This window comes from Anser brachyrhynchus, assembly GCF_964034855.1.
Source record: "Anser brachyrhynchus genome assembly, chromosome: 1".
Taxonomy (NCBI): Eukaryota; Metazoa; Chordata; class Aves; order Anseriformes; family Anatidae; genus Anser; species Anser brachyrhynchus.
Genome location: NC_137694.1, coordinates 180,500,020 through 180,523,319, shown reverse-complemented (window position 1 = coordinate 180,523,319; position 23,300 = coordinate 180,500,020). Strand labels below are relative to the sequence as shown.

The 23,300-nt window shown below is 39.8% G+C and overlaps 1 protein-coding gene across 11 annotated transcripts in view; it reads left to right on the top strand.

Moving 5' to 3' along the window:
• Window positions 1-22,463, top strand: part of ENOX1 (ecto-NOX disulfide-thiol exchanger 1) — a 358,808-nt gene extending 336,345 nt beyond the window's left edge. For 9 of the 11 annotated variants that reach the window (XM_080592773.1, XM_080592781.1, XM_080592780.1 and 6 more), the window contains 4 exons: window positions 1,252-1,308; window positions 16,251-16,353; window positions 18,508-18,593; window positions 21,495-22,463. In XM_080592773.1, the coding sequence (XP_080448899.1) occupies window positions 1,252-1,308; window positions 16,251-16,353; window positions 18,508-18,593; window positions 21,495-21,626 (378 nt within the window). In that variant the 3' untranslated portion in view covers window positions 21,627-22,463. The remainder of the gene's footprint in view (window positions 1-1,251; window positions 1,309-16,250; window positions 16,354-18,507; window positions 18,594-21,494) is intronic. The other 2 variants (XM_080592774.1, XM_080592775.1) reach the window with 1 other exon arrangement.
• The last annotated feature ends 837 nt before the right edge of the window (window positions 22,464-23,300 follow it).

The window sequence follows — 23,300 nt, the reverse complement described above, 5'->3', positions numbered from 1 at the left end:
TACAGAGATCATGGCCCACTTACCTTAATTGTCAGATTGGCAATGGTGAGAAGCCAAGAACTGATTCACAGGCAGTTTAGCTGTTGCTGCTGCACAGCAAAAAGATGATAGAGGTAATCTGACCAGTCATCCAACAGTGGTAGTCAGACAAGGCTTCTGTGCCAGACACCCAATCAAAACATAATAACATCCATATTCACCTTGATTTTAGGACGGTTGTCATTCAGTGTCACAGTTGTATCATCACTTGTTAAATGGACCCCAGCTTCTTTGGCAAAAACAGATAGAGACCAAGGAATATAGAGGAAAGTTCTGTTGATTGTATCCTATCTCCATCATCCCCAAATATCTACTTTGAATTAGGTTACAATAAACACATCACTTTTCAGAAGTGTAAATAGAGATTAAATGGTTTTGAGTTCTTCCGCTAAATGTACAAACCTGCGTGGTTTACAGGCTCAGGAGAGCTGTGGTGTCCCCTCCTTTCCTTGTTTGTTCAATCACAGGATGAACAACGGCATATTTCACTGTGGCTCGAGACATGAGCTAGGACACTCCTTAAATCTCTCTGGAAAGACTTTTAGAATCCTCTCTGTAATCCTGGATTTCCCCAAAAAAGCTAAATCAGGAGGAAAAAATGTTTTGGTTCAGATCATATATTTGAAATTGGTAGCGTCTCATCGGTCCTTCCTGCCAGTGGTTAAGTAAAAGAGCTGTTTGTCTCTTCACCTCCTTTTCCATCATACCCAAGAGCCATATCAGTTATTTAGATGCTTCCTCAGGAAGGAAACATACAGTAGCACTGTGGCGTCTTGGAAAGCTCAAAATATATCATTCAAAAGTAATCATTAGCAAAACACTGTTTAGCTAGTGGCAACTTGAAAATATTGTAAAGTTTAAATTAATAGCAAGAAGAAGGGGAAATTAAATCATTTATTATTCTTGAGAGCCAATTCTACACACTTTTTATGCCCTGAAACTACTTTCTTATTATTTAAAAAATAATGACCCTGTCTTATTATTTTCTTTTTTTTTCTTTTTTTTTTTTTACCAACCTATCAAGCCTTAAGTACGTTGGTTTCAAAATGGTTTGAGCAAAAACTCATTAGAATTATATGCTCCATCTGTTTTTCTCATTGGAAGCCTTATAAAATGCTCCTTCAAATAAATCAAAGATAACTGTGTGAAATACTCAAGTAATGTGCTTGTTTTTTTCTGTTTTGTTTTTGTTTTTTTGTTTACTCTTTGCAGTTAAAAAGCGCCAAGGAATTAGCAGAAATCAATGGGCATGATGAATCTCAGGCAAATGTAGGTACAGCTATATATGCACAGATTTAGAGATATATATGCATGCTTATGGTTTCAAATTTTTCTGTTTATGTCTTAAACCTGATAGAATGGCTGAATGATTTGCACATCAGGTTTGAAGTGGCTGTTTTTTCCTGAAGCCACAGGTTCAAATCCCAGCAAACTTCATTTCAAGGTAGATAAATTGAGTTCCGTGCAATTTACTTTGTCGGATTTATTTGGATGAGACTTTCACAACCAATGTCCTAGTTGCTGTATGTGGGTGTTAAAGATACCATGGAAACGACTGCAAGAGAAATGCTTTGCCTTAGTGTCCTGTCCAGGATTACTCAACCTACAAAGTTGTATTGTTGTCTCCGTGGCTGCCACCTTGCAGCTGAGCAAGTCTGGCCATAATTCAGTTCTGAGTGAGGTGATTCATGTATGCATGTAATTTGGAAACAGTTAATTTGCACAGAAAGGACTAAATTAATTAATTGAGTCATTATTTTGTCCAAAATTGTTAAAGGACTTGTTAAGGTCGTGGTTTTTAAATCCTACTGCCAAAAAAATGCTTCTATTATTCCCTTAATGATTGCAGTCAAAACAGCAATTTGGATAAGGGGAAAGGAAATAAAGAAAAATTTTCCTGCTATGTTTGTAATGCAAACCGTGCAGCTTTGTGTTTTGTCATAAACATAAGAAAATTAAAACTGATTATACATGATATCTTCAACCCAGCTAAAAGAGCCAGCAACAGCCTGAACACTAATATATTTTAAATCTGTTTTTGTCAATATGTTATCTAATGACACAGCCAGGAAAGCAGTTTTATTTTCAACCGGAATGGAACTCTCAAATTTTGTGAACTGCTTTGTGATAAGGAAATGTCCTTTCTTTTTAATCCGTCCCTGAATCTCATTCATTGTGGTCCGTTTCCGCAGCGAAGTCGATAGGGCCTCATAGCTCTCGGCATTTGGACAGGAGACATTCAATATTGTCTGATAGCTCCAACAAATCTGCAATTGCAGTCTGTCTGCACAGCATCTCATTGCCCCCTTGAAAGATTCTGTTTGCAAACCCAAATAAAAACATTAATCCACTGATGATCTTGAAATGCTCACATTTGCTACTTAAAAACTTTTGCCTGCACAACAGCTGGTTCCAAGTTTCCTAAGGGAATATAGAAACTTAAGATTTAGAAACTTTCCAAAGGAAGCTTGCTTTCTCTCCAAAAAATGCGGATGAAACAATGTTTTGCAGGATCAAAATGTTTTAAAGGAAAATTTCCAAAATGCTTCAACTTTTATCATTCTGACTCATACAAAACAGGATAAAGCAGAAGAGCCTGGAAGCTTTATTGTTATATAATATACAGGTTTAAATAACATTAAAATAAAATATTTCAATTGTCTAAAGAAATTGTTTCAGTAGATTATTTCCAGAATCTGAAATAAAATATTTCAGAATCTTTGGTTAATTGTAAATTTTTCAAAATGTAATATTTTATTCTAGTTTTTAATTGTAGGAGTTGTTCAAACGCCTGAGCTTTCCACAGGATAAAACTATTTTTTGCCCCTCTTTTCCGTGAGCTCTTCTTCAATGCAATATTAGACTAATAAGAAGTCAATATCTAAATTAACGGTGAAGAGGGAAACTAGACAGCTGCAACTACTGAGTAACAGTTACAGCCATGTATGTGTTCAACAGTTATGCCACTAAGAGGTCTGAGAAAGCACAGCAGCACAATTAGAAATGAAGAACTAAAGGAAAAGAATAGATGTTAAAGCATTTGCTACAGTAGTGAACTTTGTAATGTGGAAGTTGAGGCACCTTTTAAACAAGTGTCCTTTATACTGAACATGTAGAGCTCAGGTGTTGTGCCTTGCAGGTTCTCTCTCCACATCTATTCTCAGCAGACTTCATAGCTCTTGCCCTTGGCCAGTGTGTAAATCTGGGATGATCAAAGAGAAAAAGGCTCGGTGGCTCCTATGTGGCTGTTAGTGAACTGTGATGCATATAATGGGATTAGGGCATATTTGTTACAGTTGACAGGTTGAATTCAGCAAATGAAATACCTTTACATGAAGAGCAATAGTGGGAGGTGTTGGTGAGGAAAAATGGCAACATATGCCTATACATGGAACACAATCTAATCTCCACACTGTAGAATATTTAGATTATTTACTCTGCAGAAAATCGGTGTCCTAAAAATGACAGTAGGATTCTTGAGGCATGTTGTGTGCACATCGAGAAAGTTCCTATTGTAGTCTTAAAAGATTATCTTCTTCCAGCAGAAGCTTTCTGCTGATTGCATTGGTCTGCATTGTAATTTACATTAAAAATATATTGTTTCTTAAAACAAAGCCTTGAAATATTTTTTTTCCTAGCAAAAGCAGATATAGATGAAAACATATACTTAGAACTATCCTGACATTTTTTCTAGGTTTCAATTATTTCAGACCATCCTGAAAGAGAAGCAAGGAGCTGGATACCTTTGGAAACATAAAAATATCCCTCCTGAAATGTGCCCCATTTGTAAAACATACAATTCTTGACTTTTTCTCTTGCTTTTGTCAAGAGAATTGAGCACAGTTAATTAAGAGGCTGGAGCAATGGCAATGTTACCTTCCCTGCCATGGCAGTTCACACACAAACCTGGAGGGTGAAACCAAGAAATTTTAGCATCTTGCAGGTACACGCAGGTACAGCATTTATTTCTAGAAAGCAAAACCTTCTTACAAAGCTCTATAAACAGTCAGAAGGGTGTTTTACAAGTGACTTGCCAGGTACATGTGGTAATATTTGTTACAGCAGTTGACATTTCCTAGCTAGACCCTATAGGGAAGGCCAGATGCCAGGCTCGGGTGGTACATGGAGCCCGAGTGCTAACAGAGACTTCAGCACCCAGCGCTGCCAGAGGTGTTGTCACCAAGCGTTCATTCTCTTCAGCCTTGCAGTTAGGAAAAGATTGCTAAAATATTGCTTCTTTCTTCTAATTTCTACCCCCTTTAATTTTCTCTTTGTTGCTGAATATAATTCTGTTTAATTCACGCATCTGTCTTAAGTGAAGAGAAAATAATGGCCAATGCACAATTACAATTTCAGATATAATCCTCTTCCAGGATGTGCCCATACTCCTGAGACCTGATTAGTCACAGTGTGAAAAAAAAAATAAAAAATCTTGCTTTGGAGATGTGTTCAAGTAGAGAACATTTTGGAAATTCAAAATACTAATCTCATGTTTTGCGGTTCACTCTGTAAACATAATTTATTCCTCCACTTTTTCTGTGGGTTCATTGGCTTTCCGCGGAGCCTCTTCTGTAAATGGTAGTGCTGTGTTTTGACTGAAGACCTCCTTTGCTCACTGCTGAGTCCAGCATACATAATGCATAGCTTTGGTGAATATATCCTTATTTTGGGGGGTGGGAAGATTAACCTCCATGGTATCCCTCTATTCTTAGTGGTGAAGGGGAGATTTTTGAACATGATCCTAATTTTAGAAGAACCCCATGATTATTTTTCCATGAAATTGTCTTTCTCCCTTGACAGCCACCTGGCTTCCTTAGATGGAGAATAGCTCCTGTTAATAACTCCTACCCTTTGTAAAAGTGCCACAAAATGGTAGTCAAGAGTACCAGCCCTCTTGCTTCAGACCAAAACAAGAGATGGGTCTTGTTTCGGACATTTTGAATGTCCAAACTGCAGTTGCATGGTAAAATCCTGATTCTGTTGAAGTCGTAAATACCCATCAGATTTAATAAGCCAGCATTTCACCAAAAGGTTTTCAGAGTTACCTTGTTATCACCAGGCCATAACACAATAGATATATTTCAGAGGGGAAAACTGATTTCACCACAAGCTTTTTTTAACAGCGTTTTTTCCAGCTTGAGTTTCACTGCTTGAACAAAGTAATGACTTTGACCTCATTCATCTGCCTCCCTCCAGTTAGCATCTCCAGCAACTTGGACACAATATTCTGTGGTTTTGTCTCCAGACATCGAATCAATAATATTAAGTAGGGATGCATTTTTCCATTTGAATGCTTGAAGCTATTATCAGAGCATTTCTCAAGTTCAACCAAGCATCTTACTTTTGATGTTGACTCTTCCTTTAATTTCCCCCCCTGTATCTGCTTTTCAAGCAATTACCAGACAATCCTTGACTCTGAGGAGGAGTATATCTAGGGTGAAACGTTTCAACCATTTTACTAAATTGCTCACTTTGTGCTACACTGGAAGTGATGTTATTTCTAAGTACACCCTAGTCTTCTCTTTTCACATATAATGGGTTAATCACTGATGATCTTTCTCCAAGACAAGACTGCTCTTAATTAAGGCTCAGATTTGCAATCAGCTGGGCAAGGATTTAGAAATCTAACCCCCTTCAATTTTTGGAGAAGTCTGTAATTCCACCAAACTCATTAGAGTTCAGTCCTTGTGCTTCAGTGTGCAGAGTTTTAATGTAGGCACCCAAGGGCACCTGCTGTGAATGTCCCATGTCAATATATGTGTTAGTACACATCGGCCATGGGATGGGGCACCTCCTATGTGACTGCCTCACATTGAGCCAGGTGAGATGAAAAGGGTCCTTGAACACAGGCGGAGGAGAGGGAGCTAGAAGACAGCAAGGCCTGCTTGGATTGTCTCAGCAATTCAGGACTATGGGACAAAAGTTGGCCACCTTTATTGATGAAGATCCCAAGAAAGTGGTTGCTGATGCTTTTGCTTCACTTCTTTGTGAGTACAATGATCGTCTCCCAGTTAACCCACTTTTCAAAAGGCTTGCTATTCATACAGCATGGACTTGAGATGAAAAATGTACTCTATATGGCTAAGAGCTCTCTGGTCCTACAGTTACAGGCCAAAAAACCTTAGTGAAGAGGTTGCGTATGACAGGAAATTGTGTGCATTTGTTTTCTATCTGAGCTTTCCAGATGCCTGGGGTTTGTATCCTGTGGACCTCAGCTTCAGCAAGCTGAGATGGGTCAGTAAGTAGCTGCCTCAGCTCTGCTGGGACCCTCTGTCCTTGCAGTAGGCATTTCTGGAGCACACGGGAATGCGTGGGCGCTGCAGAATATGAAGCAATGACAGCTGGGTGAATTAGAGGAGGGTAGGAAGGGTGTCAGCAACCTTTCTATGCTACGGAGGCTACATTCCCTGCAGAGGATGCCAAAAGTTGTATTTTGTTTTTCTGTCCTCCACCTAAGAAGGTTAAAAGCTCCATTTCCTCTTCTTAAGACAGAATGGTCTACCTGTACTCTCCAGCCACACTGTCACAACTGCTCCCCTTCGCAAGACTGCATTCAGTCAACTAATTCATTTAACAAATGCAATTAATCGTCTGAAGAGAGCAACCGAGAATAACTGCAGCACAGGAATGAGGATAGCCCCCTGAGGGGAGGGAGATTTAGTTTCTGATCTTGAGTGTGCTATGTTGTTGGATGGTGCAAGGACTCAGGTATCCTGACTGGAGGGAGGTGTAAAGGAGGTGTAAACTATTCCCAGGCATTAGGGACACGAATTACTCCCTGTATGCAGGTTCTTCTGTCATGATGGGGCCAGGACCAGGGGGTGAGGAGTGGCTATGTCTCTCTCTTGTCCCTGCTCATTTTTTTCCATTCCAGGCACTTATTTGTAGCCCTCCCATCACTCATTTCCTCTCATTTCCTTCAATTTAAGGCACGTAGAGTATGATAAATTCAAGCAGCTATGACCATTTGCAGATCAGCAGCTTTCCTACTTACCATGGCAAGAATGAGGAATGATCACCTTGTGAATTTAATACCATGAGGGCTGAAAAATAACAGGAGTTTAACTGGCTGTGAGGACCATGTTACCCAAGACCCTGCTCAGCCATCAGAAGTTCTCACATACTGATAGATAAATGCCCCCTGAGGTCCACCTTCGCTACCCCAGCCCTGATTTCATATGTTAGAGGATGGCATTTCGGTTTCATTAGCACAGTGGTGATCTCTCTGCTGGCAGAATCACAGTCTCTACAGTTTCAGACATGATCTAACCCTATAGGGAGCAAACTGCTACAACAGACCAGTGTATTCTGACAAAGACTGGGCTACCTGAAGCAGATAAGGGTTTTCATAAATATCCCCTTTGTTAATGTGCAGAAAGAAATCACACCAACTCCCTTGTCCCTGATTGAAAGTGTCAGAGTGTCATCGTAATTTGGCTTTTTTTTTTGGAGTAAATACCCATCATCAGAGGGAGGAGAAGAGAGGACTCAATGAGACAATGTCAAAGAGACACAATGGTAAAAACCATTTGGCCACCCACTCAGCAAACCACAAAAGTTTTTTGACTTCATATTTCATATGAGCTCCACAGGGAGACAGTTCTTCAATCCCTGGAGCCATCTGACATTTTAATAATATCTGATCATTAAGTACAGCCTTTCATCCCAAAGTATTTTCCCCAAGTATTTATACAGGAGTCACCCCATCGTTTCTACTGAGGAATAACATTCAGCCTTATACATATGCAGCTGTATGCTTAACCCACACTGCACACAAGGCAGGTTGGCTTGTTAGCACAGCACCCAGGCTCCCCCAGAGCCACCATAAGGATAATGGGACACCTCTGCTTCAACCACAAGCCTCCTGCTGCAGTCCTGAGGTTGCACACCACATTCACACTCCTTCCAACCTGCTGAAGTCCTTCAGAGAATGGACAGTAAAAAGTGACTGAGCTGAGAAAGGAAGTTCAATATCCCCAGGAGACACTCTTCTTGGAAGAATTCATCTTCCCAATCGGGAGTCAATCCAGGGGAATGAGAGCTCTAAAATGTTTGTTTCAAGTACTTCTCATAGATTTACATATGGAGATTCCTGTGAATATAGGGATTGGCCTGAGTTTTCAGATAACTAAGATTAAAGTCTTTCAAATCCAGACCCTTGCTGAAAATGCATTCGTTCTCATCAAACATTTATTTATTTATTTATTTATTGTTTTTCTCCCAATTAATTCCTTTTATTTTAGCTAAGACATTTTCAAAACAATTCTACGTATCCAAGAAGGGAAGTGAATTTCCTTTCTAGATTTATTTATTTATTTATTTATTTTAAGAAGTGCATCAGTCTCGAGGTGATTCCTGGAATTATATTTATGTTAAAGAACTTTTGCAAGGGCTTTGACAAGTTCTCAGTCTCAAGTAAACATGAAGTATCCCCTCCTACAATGATTTCAGCAGTGCTGGTGGGTAGGCAGTGCTTTCATTCAGCCAGCCATTGATCTGCTGCAATTCCCTATCATCAAATGTGCAAAATGACAATTACCTTTCCTTTGCAAAACAACCACCTTCAGATCACATAAAACATCTGTGTTAAGTCATCAGGAACCTACACATAAATCCAGCTTTAGAAAATGAAGCAACCTGATCATACTTTTAGAAATAAGCATGAAGTAACTTTCATATTAGTCATCCGTATTTTGCATATGTACATTCTCATAAAATAGATGTGCTCAAATACAAGAAGAACAATATAAAGAGATAGTTTCAGTGAGAAAAGCATTTTCACATTATCGCTAGTTGCCTAAACTCAGCAGGTGAAAGTTATAATAGTAAAAGCTTTGTAATGAAAAAGTTAAAAGCATCTCTCTGGCAAATGGGTCGGAAAAATAGGATGTCAAGAGCACCATAATACAATTAATCTTCACTCCTGAAAACATTTCTATCATGTAGGATAAATCAGACAAACTAATCTTAGATGCATAGGGCTGTGTCTGAAGTGCTTCGTTTGCAAGGCCTTATGTTTGCTGTTCTAATTTTTCTTCATTGTTGTTCTTTATAATTTTAATGCCAGATAATTTTTCAAACCAGTTGTCAATGGTTTATTTGCTACTACTGGTATACTCTTAAATGTTCTGTCATGGTATGATTTTCTATATTAGTGTACTTTAAAAGTACATTTCTACATTAGCACACTTTAGCAGTAATTACAATTTGCTGTGGCTGACAAACTCAGCACTGGTTTCCTGCATAGCACAAGATAAGTTATAAAGTTGAGGCTTGATCTGAGTGAAAAGGTGACATCTGGTCTCTATAATTTCTAATGATAAAGCAGTCACAAGCATAAACTGTTACAATATTCACCAGCAGTGTAGCATATGGCAAATACATACTTCTGCATCACTGGTTAGATAGTAGTAGGATAAGGATCCTTTGAGAGTCTGAGGGGCAAAAGATGAAAAGAAAAACAAGAATTTGCCAGCTTGGGGTGGTGGTCTGTAAACTGGAGATGACTAGGGAGGGTGTAGACAGCTTGCAGATTCGTGACGAAACAGAGGTCAGGCTGGTGAGAAAAATGGATCAGGATAGCAAGAGATAGCCCTTGGTAAGGATAAAGCAGAAGAGATGGAGACCCATCTAAGGTACCCATACACAAATGTACCTGGGAAACAAACAGGAGGAGATGGAGCAGCGTGTGCTGGCATAGGGCTGTGACATCGCAGGGACAACTGAGCCCTTTGGGACAGTGAATACAGCTGGGGTTCAGTGATGGGTGGGTGCACAGGCTCTTTAGGGAGGGAAAATAAGGCAAGCTTTTACCTGCTTCTTACATGAAGTTTGAATGCATGGAGCTCGTCAGTGGAACAGGCAGCAGGCTGGCTGAAAGCTGGCAGGTCCAGATCAGAGGAAGCTACCATTACCACATTCCCTGGAAAAAGGGTGGATCAAAAAATCTTGGGAGCCTTTTTTTTTTTTTTTTTTTTTTTTTTCTGGGCAAATGAGGGAGAAGGTAATTAAGAGTTGACAATACAGATTTACCAAGAGTAATCATGCTTGACCAACATGATTGCCTCTGATGAAATGACTAACTCCTTGCCTGAGGGGAAAGCAGTGGATTGAAGTCCACCCTGACTTTTGCAGGGGTTTTGACAAGGTATCCAATAGCATCTTTCTACCCAGTATGGGATATTACACACTGTCTGGGTGGACTTCTAGATGAATGAAAAACTGGCTGGATCATCAGGCTCAAAGTTTAGAAACTGAAAAAAGATAGGCTCAGACTGGGTATACAGAGAAACCTTCATACCTAGGACAGTTCAGCAGTGAAACAGACTGCCTAGAAAGGTTATACACTCTCCATCTTTGGAGGTTTTCAAGGCTAGTATGGGTAAATTCCTGAGCAACATGCTCTGAGCCTACAGCTGACCTTGCCTTGAGCATCAGGTTGGACTAGAGACCTGCCAAAGTCACCTGAGTGATTTTGTGTCTGTGATCATCTGAGTTATGATTGCTGACTGTGATTGTACTCCTACATTTCTGCATTTGCAAGAAAACTAAATTTAAAGAAGTTATTTCAGTGTGGTTTAGCTCAAGGTGAGCTGAATAATTTTGTATTCACCATGGATAAGAACATCCACAACACAGTAGCCCATTCTCAACTGACAAGCATGTTAAGCTGTCAGAAGTTGTCCTGTACCTCAACCTTGTGGTCGCCCATAAATTTAAGGTGCATGGCTCGATGTGCATTAAAACTACTGCAAAGCTTCCATTCGCTTGATTGGAAATCGAGTTAGGCTCCACTCAGGTTAAAACAGCAAGATAAAATTTTCAGATGTGGGTCTGAAATACATTTAATAAAATTTAAAAAAGAAACAGCAAAGCAATCACAACTATTCCAGCCTTTAAGAGATCCTCAGGTAAATGAAAGTAAATGAAAATCACATGCTTTTTGTGTCATAAGCCAGTTTCTACTCCTCTTTGCAGTGGGATCATGAAACCTGCATGTCCATCAATAAGCAGGATTTGGGCGAGTAGTTCTGAAATCTAAGCTTGAGTTCTGTGGACTGAGAACAAGTACACATATACCTTTCAAGAGCTTAAGGATTGTAGATTTGGTATCATGTGTGTATGGGTTTTTCTTCCATCAAAACCCATAAAATTGCATTTCATTTTCAAGTTTACAACATCTCTCTGGCCTGCTGTTAATAGCCTGCAAGATTTTTGCTTATATAGCTGATAAATAGCTTTTTCTCCTCCTACTCATTTTCTCTCAGAAATCCCCTGGCTGATAAGAAAGCATGGTGTATCCCATACATCTGACAACATTCAGTGTGTTGACAATATTCAGCCTGTTGTGTCCGACTTCTATTATTTCCTTCTCCTGCCTCTGTTCTAAATGCAATTTGATTTGTATGAGCATCAACATGACCTGCAAACTCTTCCAGACTTTTTTAACATGTCCTTCAGAAGGCATAATGCTATTCTTACCCTGTCACCAGAAAATTCTGCAAAATATCACATACCACGGCAAAGGAAACGAGGTCTGTGAAGACAACTTCAGTCATCGTTCCCCCTAGGTTTAACGGTAATTATCAAACATTTGGATTACCCAGATAGTTGAGGCAGTATCTCACATCTCTGGATATTTGTCATTTGCATCCTGGTCACATGGCAGTTGTCTTCAACGTCACATTCATTCAATTCCGTATTCTGCCTTTCACACAGAGTCCTCAACAAAGGGTGAAGTAGAAGTAGCTTTTAGGTAGGATAGCTGCCATTCAAGCCCTGCTCAGCTCTTGGTCGGTTTTTATGCATAATGGCAAGTCCCCACTCCCCCCCACTTTTAGGGATGCCTACTGGCAGATGTTTTCAGAATCACACTTCTATAAGCTAAAGAGAACCATTTTTGCTAAAGAGAGAAACCCTAGGCAAGAGTGGACATTCTGTATTCTGTTTGCCTTTTTTGCACTTGTGCAAGACTGGCTTATAGAGGATGTGTGAAGTCTGGCATGAGAATGTTGCATGTAATGTCACACTTTCCCACAGTGGGGAAAAAGAAACTGATGAAGGACTGAAAGACCTATTTCATCCAGATGAAATATCTAGGGCTTTTTAATCTGCTAGTCCCCTGGACTGCAGAGCTAGCCTTTCATTCTCACAGTACCTGCCACTATTCTCTGCAGAGACTCATCTCTTCTATTCCTCAGGACTTCTGTGTCTCCATCTGGCAATGCAGCTCTATCAGGAATCTCACCCTCATTTGCTGTATTAACAGCACGGGACCCAGCAGCTCTGTAATGGGCCATGGTGGACAGTGAGGCCAGACACCTCTTGGAGTACTCCACTTGGTCATTCCTCTGTAATTGCTTCCAAAAGAAGCCAGGGTACATGAGAGGATGATGCAAACTCAACATCTGTCCCGTCTTATGGCCAGGACACATCTAAGGTAGACATCCATGTTCCAGAACTGCCACGCACAAGTCTCCACAGTGCAAACGCAGCCATCAGCTCCGTGTCAGTGGTGGTGCGAGAGGTCTGCCCGTGGAAATGAGTAGTCCATGTGCGAAAAGTATAATTATGCCATCCTCAGCATGTTCTCCTGAAAGTTTGCCAGGAAGACTCTCTGTCTTTCCCTCCCTGGTTCAAAGGCAGGGAACCCGGAATCAAAATGCTGACCCCAAGGGGTGTCTGCAAGATCAAAGGGTTTGTTGGGCCCCTGAGGGGAATTCATGGCCTTTCATCATCTGCTGAAGGATGAAAGTGTCATTTGTAGGGAAAAGCTCCGAGCTGGCAGTAGCAAGAGCTTCACATAGAATGATTGCATCCATGCTGAGCAGCTACGGAGCTGTCATCAAGTCTGGCCTCCAATGTTCTACGATACCTGACATAATTTGTGAATAATGAATAGGACCAGGTCTCTAATGGTCTCCAGGTGTGATTTAACCTGGATTAAGCCTTCCACATGCTGTATTTAGTTCCTGCAAGGTCATTTCGTTTCTAATAAGTATTGTTTTTGCACATGCTCAGCTGTGTTCTCCTTTAATGCAGTAACTGACAGATGGTAGCAAAATATTCCTTTTATAATGAAACCTGCTGAAGGAGACTGCTTAGGGCCTCAGAAAATATCATTTGCCAAATAAAGGATGGTCTGCAGGAAAGAAAGGAAATACTGTAATGTAGTATATATTGAATAATTTTCCTCAGGCATCTGCTGATCAGTAGCTTTTTCTCATGTCAGAGAGGTGACCTAGCTGTTTGTTCCCAGTTAGTTATTGCCTCATTCACCTTTGTACTCTTTAAACTCCTGTTTCTTGTGTTGGCATAAGTAGAGCCTCTAAAAATATACAAATTAACTGTGTGAGGACAAGTTGTAGAGGCTTCTTGGGTACCAGATTTGTACCTCCAGTGTGTAGTCTGATACTTAAAGGTTTTCATTTGTACTATAATTAGCCTCATTTCTGGGTAAACTACACACTAATTTTTTTAGACACAAGTATGCCGATTTCTCTTAAGTTGCAACTAATTCCTAGCAGTATTGCTATTGCATCTTTTGTCCGGCCATGCGCACCCTGGATTTTCTCATGGCCTGTGAAAGCTTATTTTGGCAGCTGGATACCTCAGAGTTGTCTAATTTATCATATTTCTGTGAGGCAGGCAGTTTGGGATGGTAGAAGCCTACCCTTTCCAAACCTTCAGGAACCTGCAACCTTTTTCTAATGTCAGTCTTTTGCTGAGTAGCTATCTTTGCCATTCTCAGTTTTCTCAGGCTCCCACATAACCAATTTTTTACTCTTTTATCCTCCATACCAACATACAGTTAAGGAAGACTTGATGTGACTTCCTTTTGCATCCATTTACCCTGTCCTATAAATCATACAAAATGTTCTGCACAGGCTCAAATCTAGAGATTAAATGAGAATCCATCTGTTCATTGCTCCCAATGGGAATATAGTTTCTTTCTCTGCCTCGCTGCTTGACAAAACTTCTAATCCCATCTGAAACTGCTAGTGTGTTGTGTTTGGGGCCTGTTGTATCAAATACACATCTCTCTGCTCTCTCATTCCCCTCTCAGGATTTGTTATTTTTAGACTGCTTTTCTGTCTCTGATGGAGTCAAAAGTTACATCTTAACCTATACAAGCTCTGGTGGCATATGTTGTTCTGCTCTTTTGCTGCAGTATCAGGAAATCTGCCATCCAGCTCTGCTCTTCTGATCCGTAACCCCCTTGTCATTGCTGCCCTCATGGAGAAATGCATATGAACACTTCCCTTATTTCTGCTTCCTGCCTGGGTTTTCTTTCACTGTTCTCAGATGTCGTGGCTGGCAGCAGATGAGTATTTGCATTAGCCTTTGCCTGTGGCTGGAGGGGAATCAACAGTGCTGGACAACTTAGGGCATATTCCTGCCGCTATAATGTGCCCTGTGCATTGCAGCACTACAGGAGCATTGATGTCAAGGTGATGTAGCTCTCAGAGCACTCAGGCGCACCATTATTTTAAGAAAGTATCACTGCCACTCTTGAACTGCTGACTCTCCTACCTGTAGGTGTCTAAATCTGTACCACAAGGTTCCCTTTGCAGCCAATGAGGAAAATAAAATAGGCATCTCTAAGGTACAATTTAGCTCAACATAAAGTATATAACCAAAATATATGACTAAAGAGTTTCATTTCTATTGACTAGAATGGCAGCACAAGTGCACTACCTTATATATACACAACTATACATAGATATCTGGCCAGGAGACATGCCTGAGTTCGCTGCTACAACTGCAGCAAACCAAAGGTCCCTCAATGCATCTCACACCTCTGTCACTGTGGGCTAAGGCGGACCGGAGTCCCTTGTCACTGGGGGCTAGGGATACACATTCAGTCACTGAGATGCTCATACGGTTCCTTAGCTGGCACATGGCAGCATATTCCACTTCACAACTTGGGGGAACGTTTGAACCCATATTTATTTATTTATTTTATTTAGTTATTTATTTTTTAACTGTGGATTATTCACACCTCTGGAAATGCCCTAGAGCCACCCAAACCCAGTGTCCCTCTTTTATTGCCAAAAATGCTATCCAATAATTTTGGAGCGAGGCACCGCTAAAACGCCTGTTTTAGATGGGCCACATCACTACACCAAATAGCTGAAATTTGATTACATTTAAGGCTGCCCAGTCCTGTGCCACCTCCAGCTGCTAGCAGCACCCCTTGTCTCCCTCAACCAGAACAAGAGCACTGTTCCTGCACAGTCCCACCTCAGACCACCCTATCTGCAGCCCCAAGTTCGCTGCTTCTGTGGTTTTGCAAGGAACTGCCAAGCATTTTGCAGAGCAGATGCAGGAGCGTGAGTCACCGCCTCGCCAAGGAACAAGTTACTGCATACCAGTCACTCCATGGAAACAGCCCATGTATATGCTCGAATACTGTGCAATGCACTTTGAGGCCACTTACATGCCTCTGAAGTAGAGATAATTTGTTTACTTCACATATGCCCAGGAGAAGAGCAATCTGTGTCACACAACTGCCTGTGTACTTCTGATGGAGCATCTCGCGTGTGATAGCTTGGCTGAGATTTGGCTAGTTCAGGCCACCTGACTGCAGAAAATGGAGCTCAAAACAGGAGCCTTAACCAGTTTGCCCTTAAGGCTGGCTCTCTTTCAGTCCTCAAAACAAGGTGGTTGCATAGGAACGGTTCCTGAAATGTGCTGACCCCCAAAATGTGCCTGGGAATTGTCTGGGACAGCAGCCAACACCATGCCAGGCATTGGCTGGAGAGTATAGCAGGGTAGATGCTTGTGCTCTAGTAGCTAGAAACATTGCTAGTGACTGCTGAATTTACTCTTATAGCTATAGCTGAATGTTTCCAGCCATGTTCCCTAGAGGCGGTCATTGTTTACAGCTTTAATAGCTAGAAAATGTGAATTTTCTGACCATCTCCACGTTTTATGGCACATCTTTCAAGCTGTTCTAATGAAGAAGCACTAGCAACAAAGTTATTACTTACTCCATAAGCAAAATTTGTCTTCTGGGCAGCTCTTGGCATAAAGGTACTTCAAAAAGTGTCTTAATATTCTGCAAACAAATCAATTATTTATAATTGTGTTGTCTTTAGATGTGAATTAAAGTAACGATCTTTCTTATAGAGTTGAAAAGAAAGCAGACAGGTTTAATCGAAGTAAATGAAATCTACATGACTACCTGTTTTGTTTTTTAAACTTCATAGGAAATCAATGTATTGACAGTAGCACTGGTCAACCAAGACAGAGAAAAAAATTCGGAGAAACGAAGTCCAGGTCTAAAATCAGAGAAAGAGGCACTATTAATAGGTAAGATAACCCAAAAATAAGTTTTTTTGTTTGTTTGTTTTTTGAGAACAAACTGCCTTTTAATAAGTTTTTTGTTTGCATGTGCATTTACATGCACCTTTGCATTAATAAATCAAAAAAAAAAAAAAGATTCTTGTCTTTCATCTGGATTCAGGTTGGCATTTAGTAAGAGAAATCCTAGAATACAAGTGAACTTTTGCTTTCTGAAAAAATCTGCAGAGTTTAATAAAAGAGTGATCTGCATTTAGAACTGTAGCATGTATGTATGAAGATTTCCTTTACATCTAAATTTAGCAGGTTAGAACTGTATAACTTGTTAACAGTTTATTAGACAAAATGCTGAAGGAGAAAGGGATGGAAAAAATATTAGCAAACTACCAAGCAAAAATATGTGTACTGGATGTATTAAGCAAGCCAGATTTATGCTTCTGACATTAGGTGAGGGAATTAGCCATATGAATATTTATAAAGAATACCACAAGGACTGTTGTATCCTTCACCTAGAATAAAATCATAGAAATAAACTGTTTAAGAATACCTAAAAACTAAAGCTCAGAGGCAGTGGGCCAGGTAACTAGCACCTAGCGTTTAGGGACACAAAAACTTTGGCGCCCGTGCTGCCCTTGGAGAGTATATGAAGGAAAAGAGTATAAAAGAAAAACAAAATTACTAAAAAAAGTTGTGATGGAACTCCACTCAGTAACTAGAAAAGGTTTTCAAGTGATGTTTTCTTTACATTGCATGGAAGAGCTAGCTTGGAACATCCTGAACTATAAAGTCTTGGACACACATCTTACCAATGCAATACCAATGCAATATCACTGGTCAAACATGGTTTGAATACAATTGAATTTCCAACCAACCCACCCAAATGTGTGGGTCTTGATTTTTGCTTCAAGAACTCTTGTGTGTATGCTTATGGTCACACATAGCACAAGGAAGACAACTGCTATGAGGACATGCCATAGCATACAAATTAAATACATGTCCTTCCTTTTGCAGGATCAGAACTCTGTAAATGCTATTGGAAAAAAGAGGGAGGGGAAAAGGTGCTCTTTGCAAATCCAGTCTAAAATGAGTTAAATTTTACTTATCATTTTCAACCATGGCCAGTATTTGGGGAAAACTGAAATCCAAGATTATCCTAATTCATTCAGCATCAAGAAAGCAATATGGCCTGCAGTACACAAGATACAGTGACCCATTTTTGTCAATTGTAAGCATTTTTAATCCTGGTGTTTATGCTTTAAATATAAGGAACTTCCCCTAGGGTGGTTCAGTTAAGAAACCCATCCAAACAGAGCTGAAAATATTTGCTCTGATTCTTACAGTTCAACTCTCCCCAAACAGTAACATACATGACATTCTGTATTTTCACTGTTTGTTTAGAAGAGGAGAAATTGGATAGTGCTTTTAATAGCAATTCTGATGTCCCAAATCTTGTTTTCTCCGGTCATCATTATGCTGTCACTTGATTTCCACTGCAGAAAAAAATCACTAGACTTAGATCCTGACTCCTCCTAAACCACTTTTATTCCCATACCTTTTACAGTGATCCTGTAAACAACAATAAAGACAGACAGATCTGGCTTTCTTTTAAGAGAAAATAAATGAGTAAATATGTCAAAAAGGATTTGTGTTTTCTTCAGCAGCAGTTAGGGGTAATATGGATTAAACACTTTTCATAACCAGCATCAGCGTAATTACTAGAAAAAAATTTGAGGGAGTGTGGTTTGTGACACAATTATATGAAACGTTTTCACAACAGAGTACCCAGTGAAGGGGAAAAAAGCAATAATTTTACCACTACAATATCCACAATTTTATATTGGTAAATCAAGCATAAAATTGGTAGTTGAAATGCTTCCAGCAAGTCTTTGTTTAGAAATTCCTTTATTCATCAGTATATTATCTTGGTCACTTACTTGCTAACTGCTGTCATTCCTGAAGATGAGCTATTGTGTTTACCATGTTATTATGACTGTATTAAAAATGTGCCATTTTCTTATGTTTATTAGGTTGTGCAAGAAAAATAGGAATCATAATTCATACTGAAAAACCTGTAAGAACAGACTATTCAGAATTATTTTGCTTATTTTAATGATATACTGTCTGAAGTAATTTCAATATTGTGTGTGTTTGTTTTTAATACAGGTATCATATCCACATTTCTTCACGTCCACCCTTTTGGAGCCAATATAGAATATCTTTGGTCTTATATGCAGCAGTTGGACTCTAGGGTAAAAAAATTTAATCAAAATCTGTTTTCTCTACAGAAATACTGTATTATTCTTTACTGCAGGTTAAACTCTTCGTGTATTTCCATTAGAAAGATAATGGGATATGGGGCTTGGGGGTTTGCGGTCTTTATTCATTTGCAAATTACAATACACCTACTTCTGTTGAGGTCCTTTGCCTTGCACTGGTTAGCTATTATTTGTGGAAAAGAAGAGCAGAGCTTTAAATGGCAAAGACTAGCAGCTGATTTCATGATACTGATCATGAAATACAGCTGAAGAGAAAGAAAACAGAACAAGAGGCAGATTTAGCTGTGGCCATTAAACTGTACAGAATTTTAGGAGATAATTCCCTATTCTTCTAAAAGTTGTTAGTCTCAGGTCACATTGAACATGAACTTTTATGAACACATAAATGGACCATGAAACATACATATCCTTTGACTCAACATAGAAGCAAAAGGGCCTCATAAAGGAATTTTCTGACCCTATTGTTAAATTCAGAGAGCTGTGGCCAACACAAATGTGATGCCAACACTCTATAGCATGAAAAAGTGTTTCTTAACGCATCAGTTTCTACAGTCCATAGCCAATACACACCCACAGAATAAGATACTTTGACTTTAAAGCATCTACTCTAGGATGAGAGGAATCAAACTTTGGAAGTGCTTATTTCTTTCTGCCAAATGTTAAGCAAGTCAAGGGTGAGAAGCTCAGCTGTAAAATAGCCAGCTTTGATCAGGTTAATGCTACTCTCAGTTCCAAACAAGGGCTCCACAAGACACTAGACTGCATGAGATACTTGATAGATGCAGGGGTCACCCTCGGATTAGCCGCAGCTCTCACCCACATCTGCCAGTATCTCTTCTGAACATGGGGATTATGGTGCTTGCCCAGACCTTCTTGTGACATGGAGTCAGGATGTAGCCATGAGGTGCACCTGGGCTCAGAATGTGGGCAGCACTCCTTGTGTGGTGCTTGTTAGACACGACTCCATTGATCCTGGTAATGTTTTGTTCCTGAAGACTTCCTCCAGCAATACCAAGATCACCCTCCAACTCCTCTGATGGGCTGCTTCGTGCCTCTGGAGGATCCTTCTTCTGTCTCTGTGAAGCAGAGGAGATCCTCTTAAAGCAGAGGAGATTCTGAGCTAGAAGCCCACTGGAAATAAGAGAGTTTGCATCGAGAAGTGAGGAAGGATGATGAAGTTTGTAGGCATTATCTTCAGGCCATGACAGCTCAGATCTGGTAGTGCTTTGAAATCCATTGTTACCCATAAAAACAAAGGAGTAGTGGAAGAGGATGGTAGTAAAAGGTGAGGAATTACTGCACTTCATATTTTAAAAAATCTGATTTTACCAAGCCCTGTTATAACCACAGCTTCACAGCCGTATTTGCAGCCCTTCCCCTTCTGCCACAGTTGCAGCACCCAGTCTGCCCAATCTCTTCAGTCATTCAAATCACTCCTTAGCCCATTGTATTTGGCTAAGTTTCACCAGCTTTTCCCCCTCGCTGACCACTCCATCTGTCTCTTGACTGACAACAACAACCAACTGGAACACCAGTTCCGTGCACTCCAGCACTGCTGCTCATTGCTTCTGCCTGCTGAGCTCTTCAGAGGCTGCCCCCTTTGCTGCTGCAGCCCCTCCTTGTGTTTGTTTGTAGGCTCTTTTTTTTTTTTTTTTTTGTGAATTTCTAGTCATGTGAGTAGCCTGTTGGCTTCTGCAAGGCTGCCAGGATCAGGTAGCCTTTAACTTGCAATGGATGAGGCATTGTCTTGGTCTCTCCAAGGCACTGAAGTACCAGCCCCTGCAGCTACCACTCGACCTACCTGCTGCATAATAAACACGAGCTGCAGAATTTGACCTCGCTGGTTTACTTTGGAAGTAACTGCTTGTAGCAACAAATTACTTTTTAATAGCACAATCCTGAGATGTAATCTCAGAGATTAATTTCAATTACTTTCCATGGTTAGCCTGTCATTCCTCACCTGAACAGGAATGATAAGGTCAGCGTACCCATGTGGGCTGAGGGCTCACTATAGAGCTCAGATGCATTACCCAAAGGTAACCAGCTATCCATTACTGCCATGAGAGTACGTAAAAGATGGACCTGATTACTTTGGGACTCTAGACAGACTGCCTCCAACACAGATTTTTCAGCACCACCTTAACAAATCATTTAATCTTTCTGTCTCGCTAAGCTCTTCAGGAAAAATAAAAGGTGATAGATATTTTCGCACTTCCTTTGGGTGTAATAAGGTGTAATTAGTGTGTTCTGTGTTTATACACTGCTTTGAAAATAAAACTTTTCATCATGGGAGTGTCCTACAAATGTGAATAAGCAGAAATATCATAATTGCCAGAGAAGTCTATTAAATCATGGAGATAGCTGTAGACAACTGGCAGAACCAATACATTTCTTCACTTTTCCTTGCATGACCATCACTTTAAAAAAAGTAGCTACAAAATAGAATGGTTCATTTTCCATGGCCATTCATTTCTTGACTTCTCTACTGAATGTATGAGAAAGGTTGCCTTTGTGGAAGTGTTTTCTGCAGTGAGAACATTTTTCCATTAGGATTGTGACCAGTTATTAAGGTTTCAAGACCGTAGAAATATCCTGAGCCATGCTGAGTCAGGAACTTCACTACCCATTTATCTGGGACTGCTGAACTGGGCCAGACTGGGAGAGGATGGCTCCAGAGATGGTAAACTCTAAGTAAAAAAAAAAAAAGTTATCTTTTTTTTTTTTTTTTCCCAAGAGAAAACTGATGGAGCTGAGTGGAGAAGGAAGTGTTTTCACCTGCCCTGGATTTTTATGTTTACTTTTTTTAGCTTATTTCCTCTTTCCAGTCCAAAGGGCAGTTTTCTCACTTTAATTTTACCTTTCTGTCTTTCCCAGATCTCTGCAAATGAGATAGAAATGCTTTTAATGAGACTGCCACGCATGTTTAAACAAGAATTCACTGGTGTAGGAGCAACACTGGAAAAGAGGTGGAAGTTTTGTGCCTTTGAAGGAATTAAAACTGTCTGACTGTGACTAGTAATGAAGCTATGCAGAAGAAGAATTCCTAGAGCATGGCAGGGTTATAAAGTATTAAAGTAAGAGATTTGGGTTTTGGCACATAGTAGTATGTTTTCAAAGTTATCCAAGCCTGATTTTAGTTACATTTGTGACGTTCTCTTGTGAGTGGAAATTGTAGTTGTGCACCAGTTCCTAAGATAAAATTAAAAAATAAAAACAACAAAAAAAAAAGACTTTCAAAATGTGACAGATCTGTTTCCTATGAAAACTGAAGAAAGATACCACAGTCATAATGATTTCAAAATACTACATGTCCTACATCTAAGAAAAGCTCATTGAGCAAACAGTTAAACAGAAAGATTGCCCAGTTGTGGTCACTAAGCCGCAGCGGTCTGTATGTAATATGTAGTAGAACTCATTAAGTTTTGTTATTGAAAGTTATTTCTGTTTAGTAAGAAAACTGAGTAATTTTACAGTGAGGGAAAGCATACCAAAAGAAAACTTGAAGATGTGTCTGAAGTTATTGTATTTTGTAAATTAAGTTATATGCTGTACCAGGGATTTTTGCCTTATTGAAAGAGGCCTGAAAATGTGATTGGAGTCCTCGAGAATGCTTTATCAAGAATATTATTTTTCTAATGTAACTATTCTCCATTACAAGTTCTTTTAACATGGATTGCATATCAATTTTCATAAACATGTAAATAAGGAGGAAACCAGTGTTACTGTATTGTATTTGGTATGTAACATTCAGGTTTATGCATCAAAATAAATATTCAGTTGCATTACTGTTACAAATTTTATAGCAGATATATTAATTTTTATCAATAAATATGACTTCTACCTTATTGTTTGTACAAGTTTTTCTTCTGATGTTTTTGAATTCTTATCAACCCAGTAAGAGTCTGCCGGCATTTGTCCTTGTCCTAAACTATTAACTGTAGATAACTTGGATAAATTGGATAACTTGGATAACTTGGAATCAAAAAAGAGCTTGCAAGATTAGCTATAATTAAAATAGCTAAAGTTATTGCTGGAAGAAACACCAGCATGGAGTTTTGTTCATCTGAACAGATTTCATTTGTTTTTCAGAAGGGCAGCCAGGTTAAAAACAAACCTCATTTTCAGTGTGGTATTGGGTAGTGGCAATGCATCCAATTAGTTGCTCCTTCTAACTCCCAGCTAAAGCTCCCGGCCTTTGGCCAGGCAAGAAATGGAATAACTTCTGGTGGTGTTCCTTAAGTAGGGACATTGACCTGAATCATTATTTAGGATTTACTGTCAAACACACAGTACTCCAGCACTCCTGTAACAGCCAGTAAAAGCTGAAGAAGTGTGTGTATAAACCAAGCCAGGTGAGTATGGAAGGAATGGCTCCTCCCAGAGCCCTACTTTGAAGAACTGCATCAGTACAGCATTTAGCACGGTGCTAAATAAGAAACAGCAACCCTCTCCAAATCACACCTCTATGTAGGCAGAGGAGCTGGCCACAAGAGAGCCAACCTTATAAACTGGGGCACCAACAGCAGGAAATGTGGCAAATTGCAACAGATGCAGAGAGTATCCAGACACATGTCAGAGTGATGTTTCACTCAGGTTCTTCAATAAACAGCAATTAGTGTCAAATGTAATTAGTCATGAAGGAACTCTCTTACATGGCTGTTAGTGATTACTGCTTTAGGT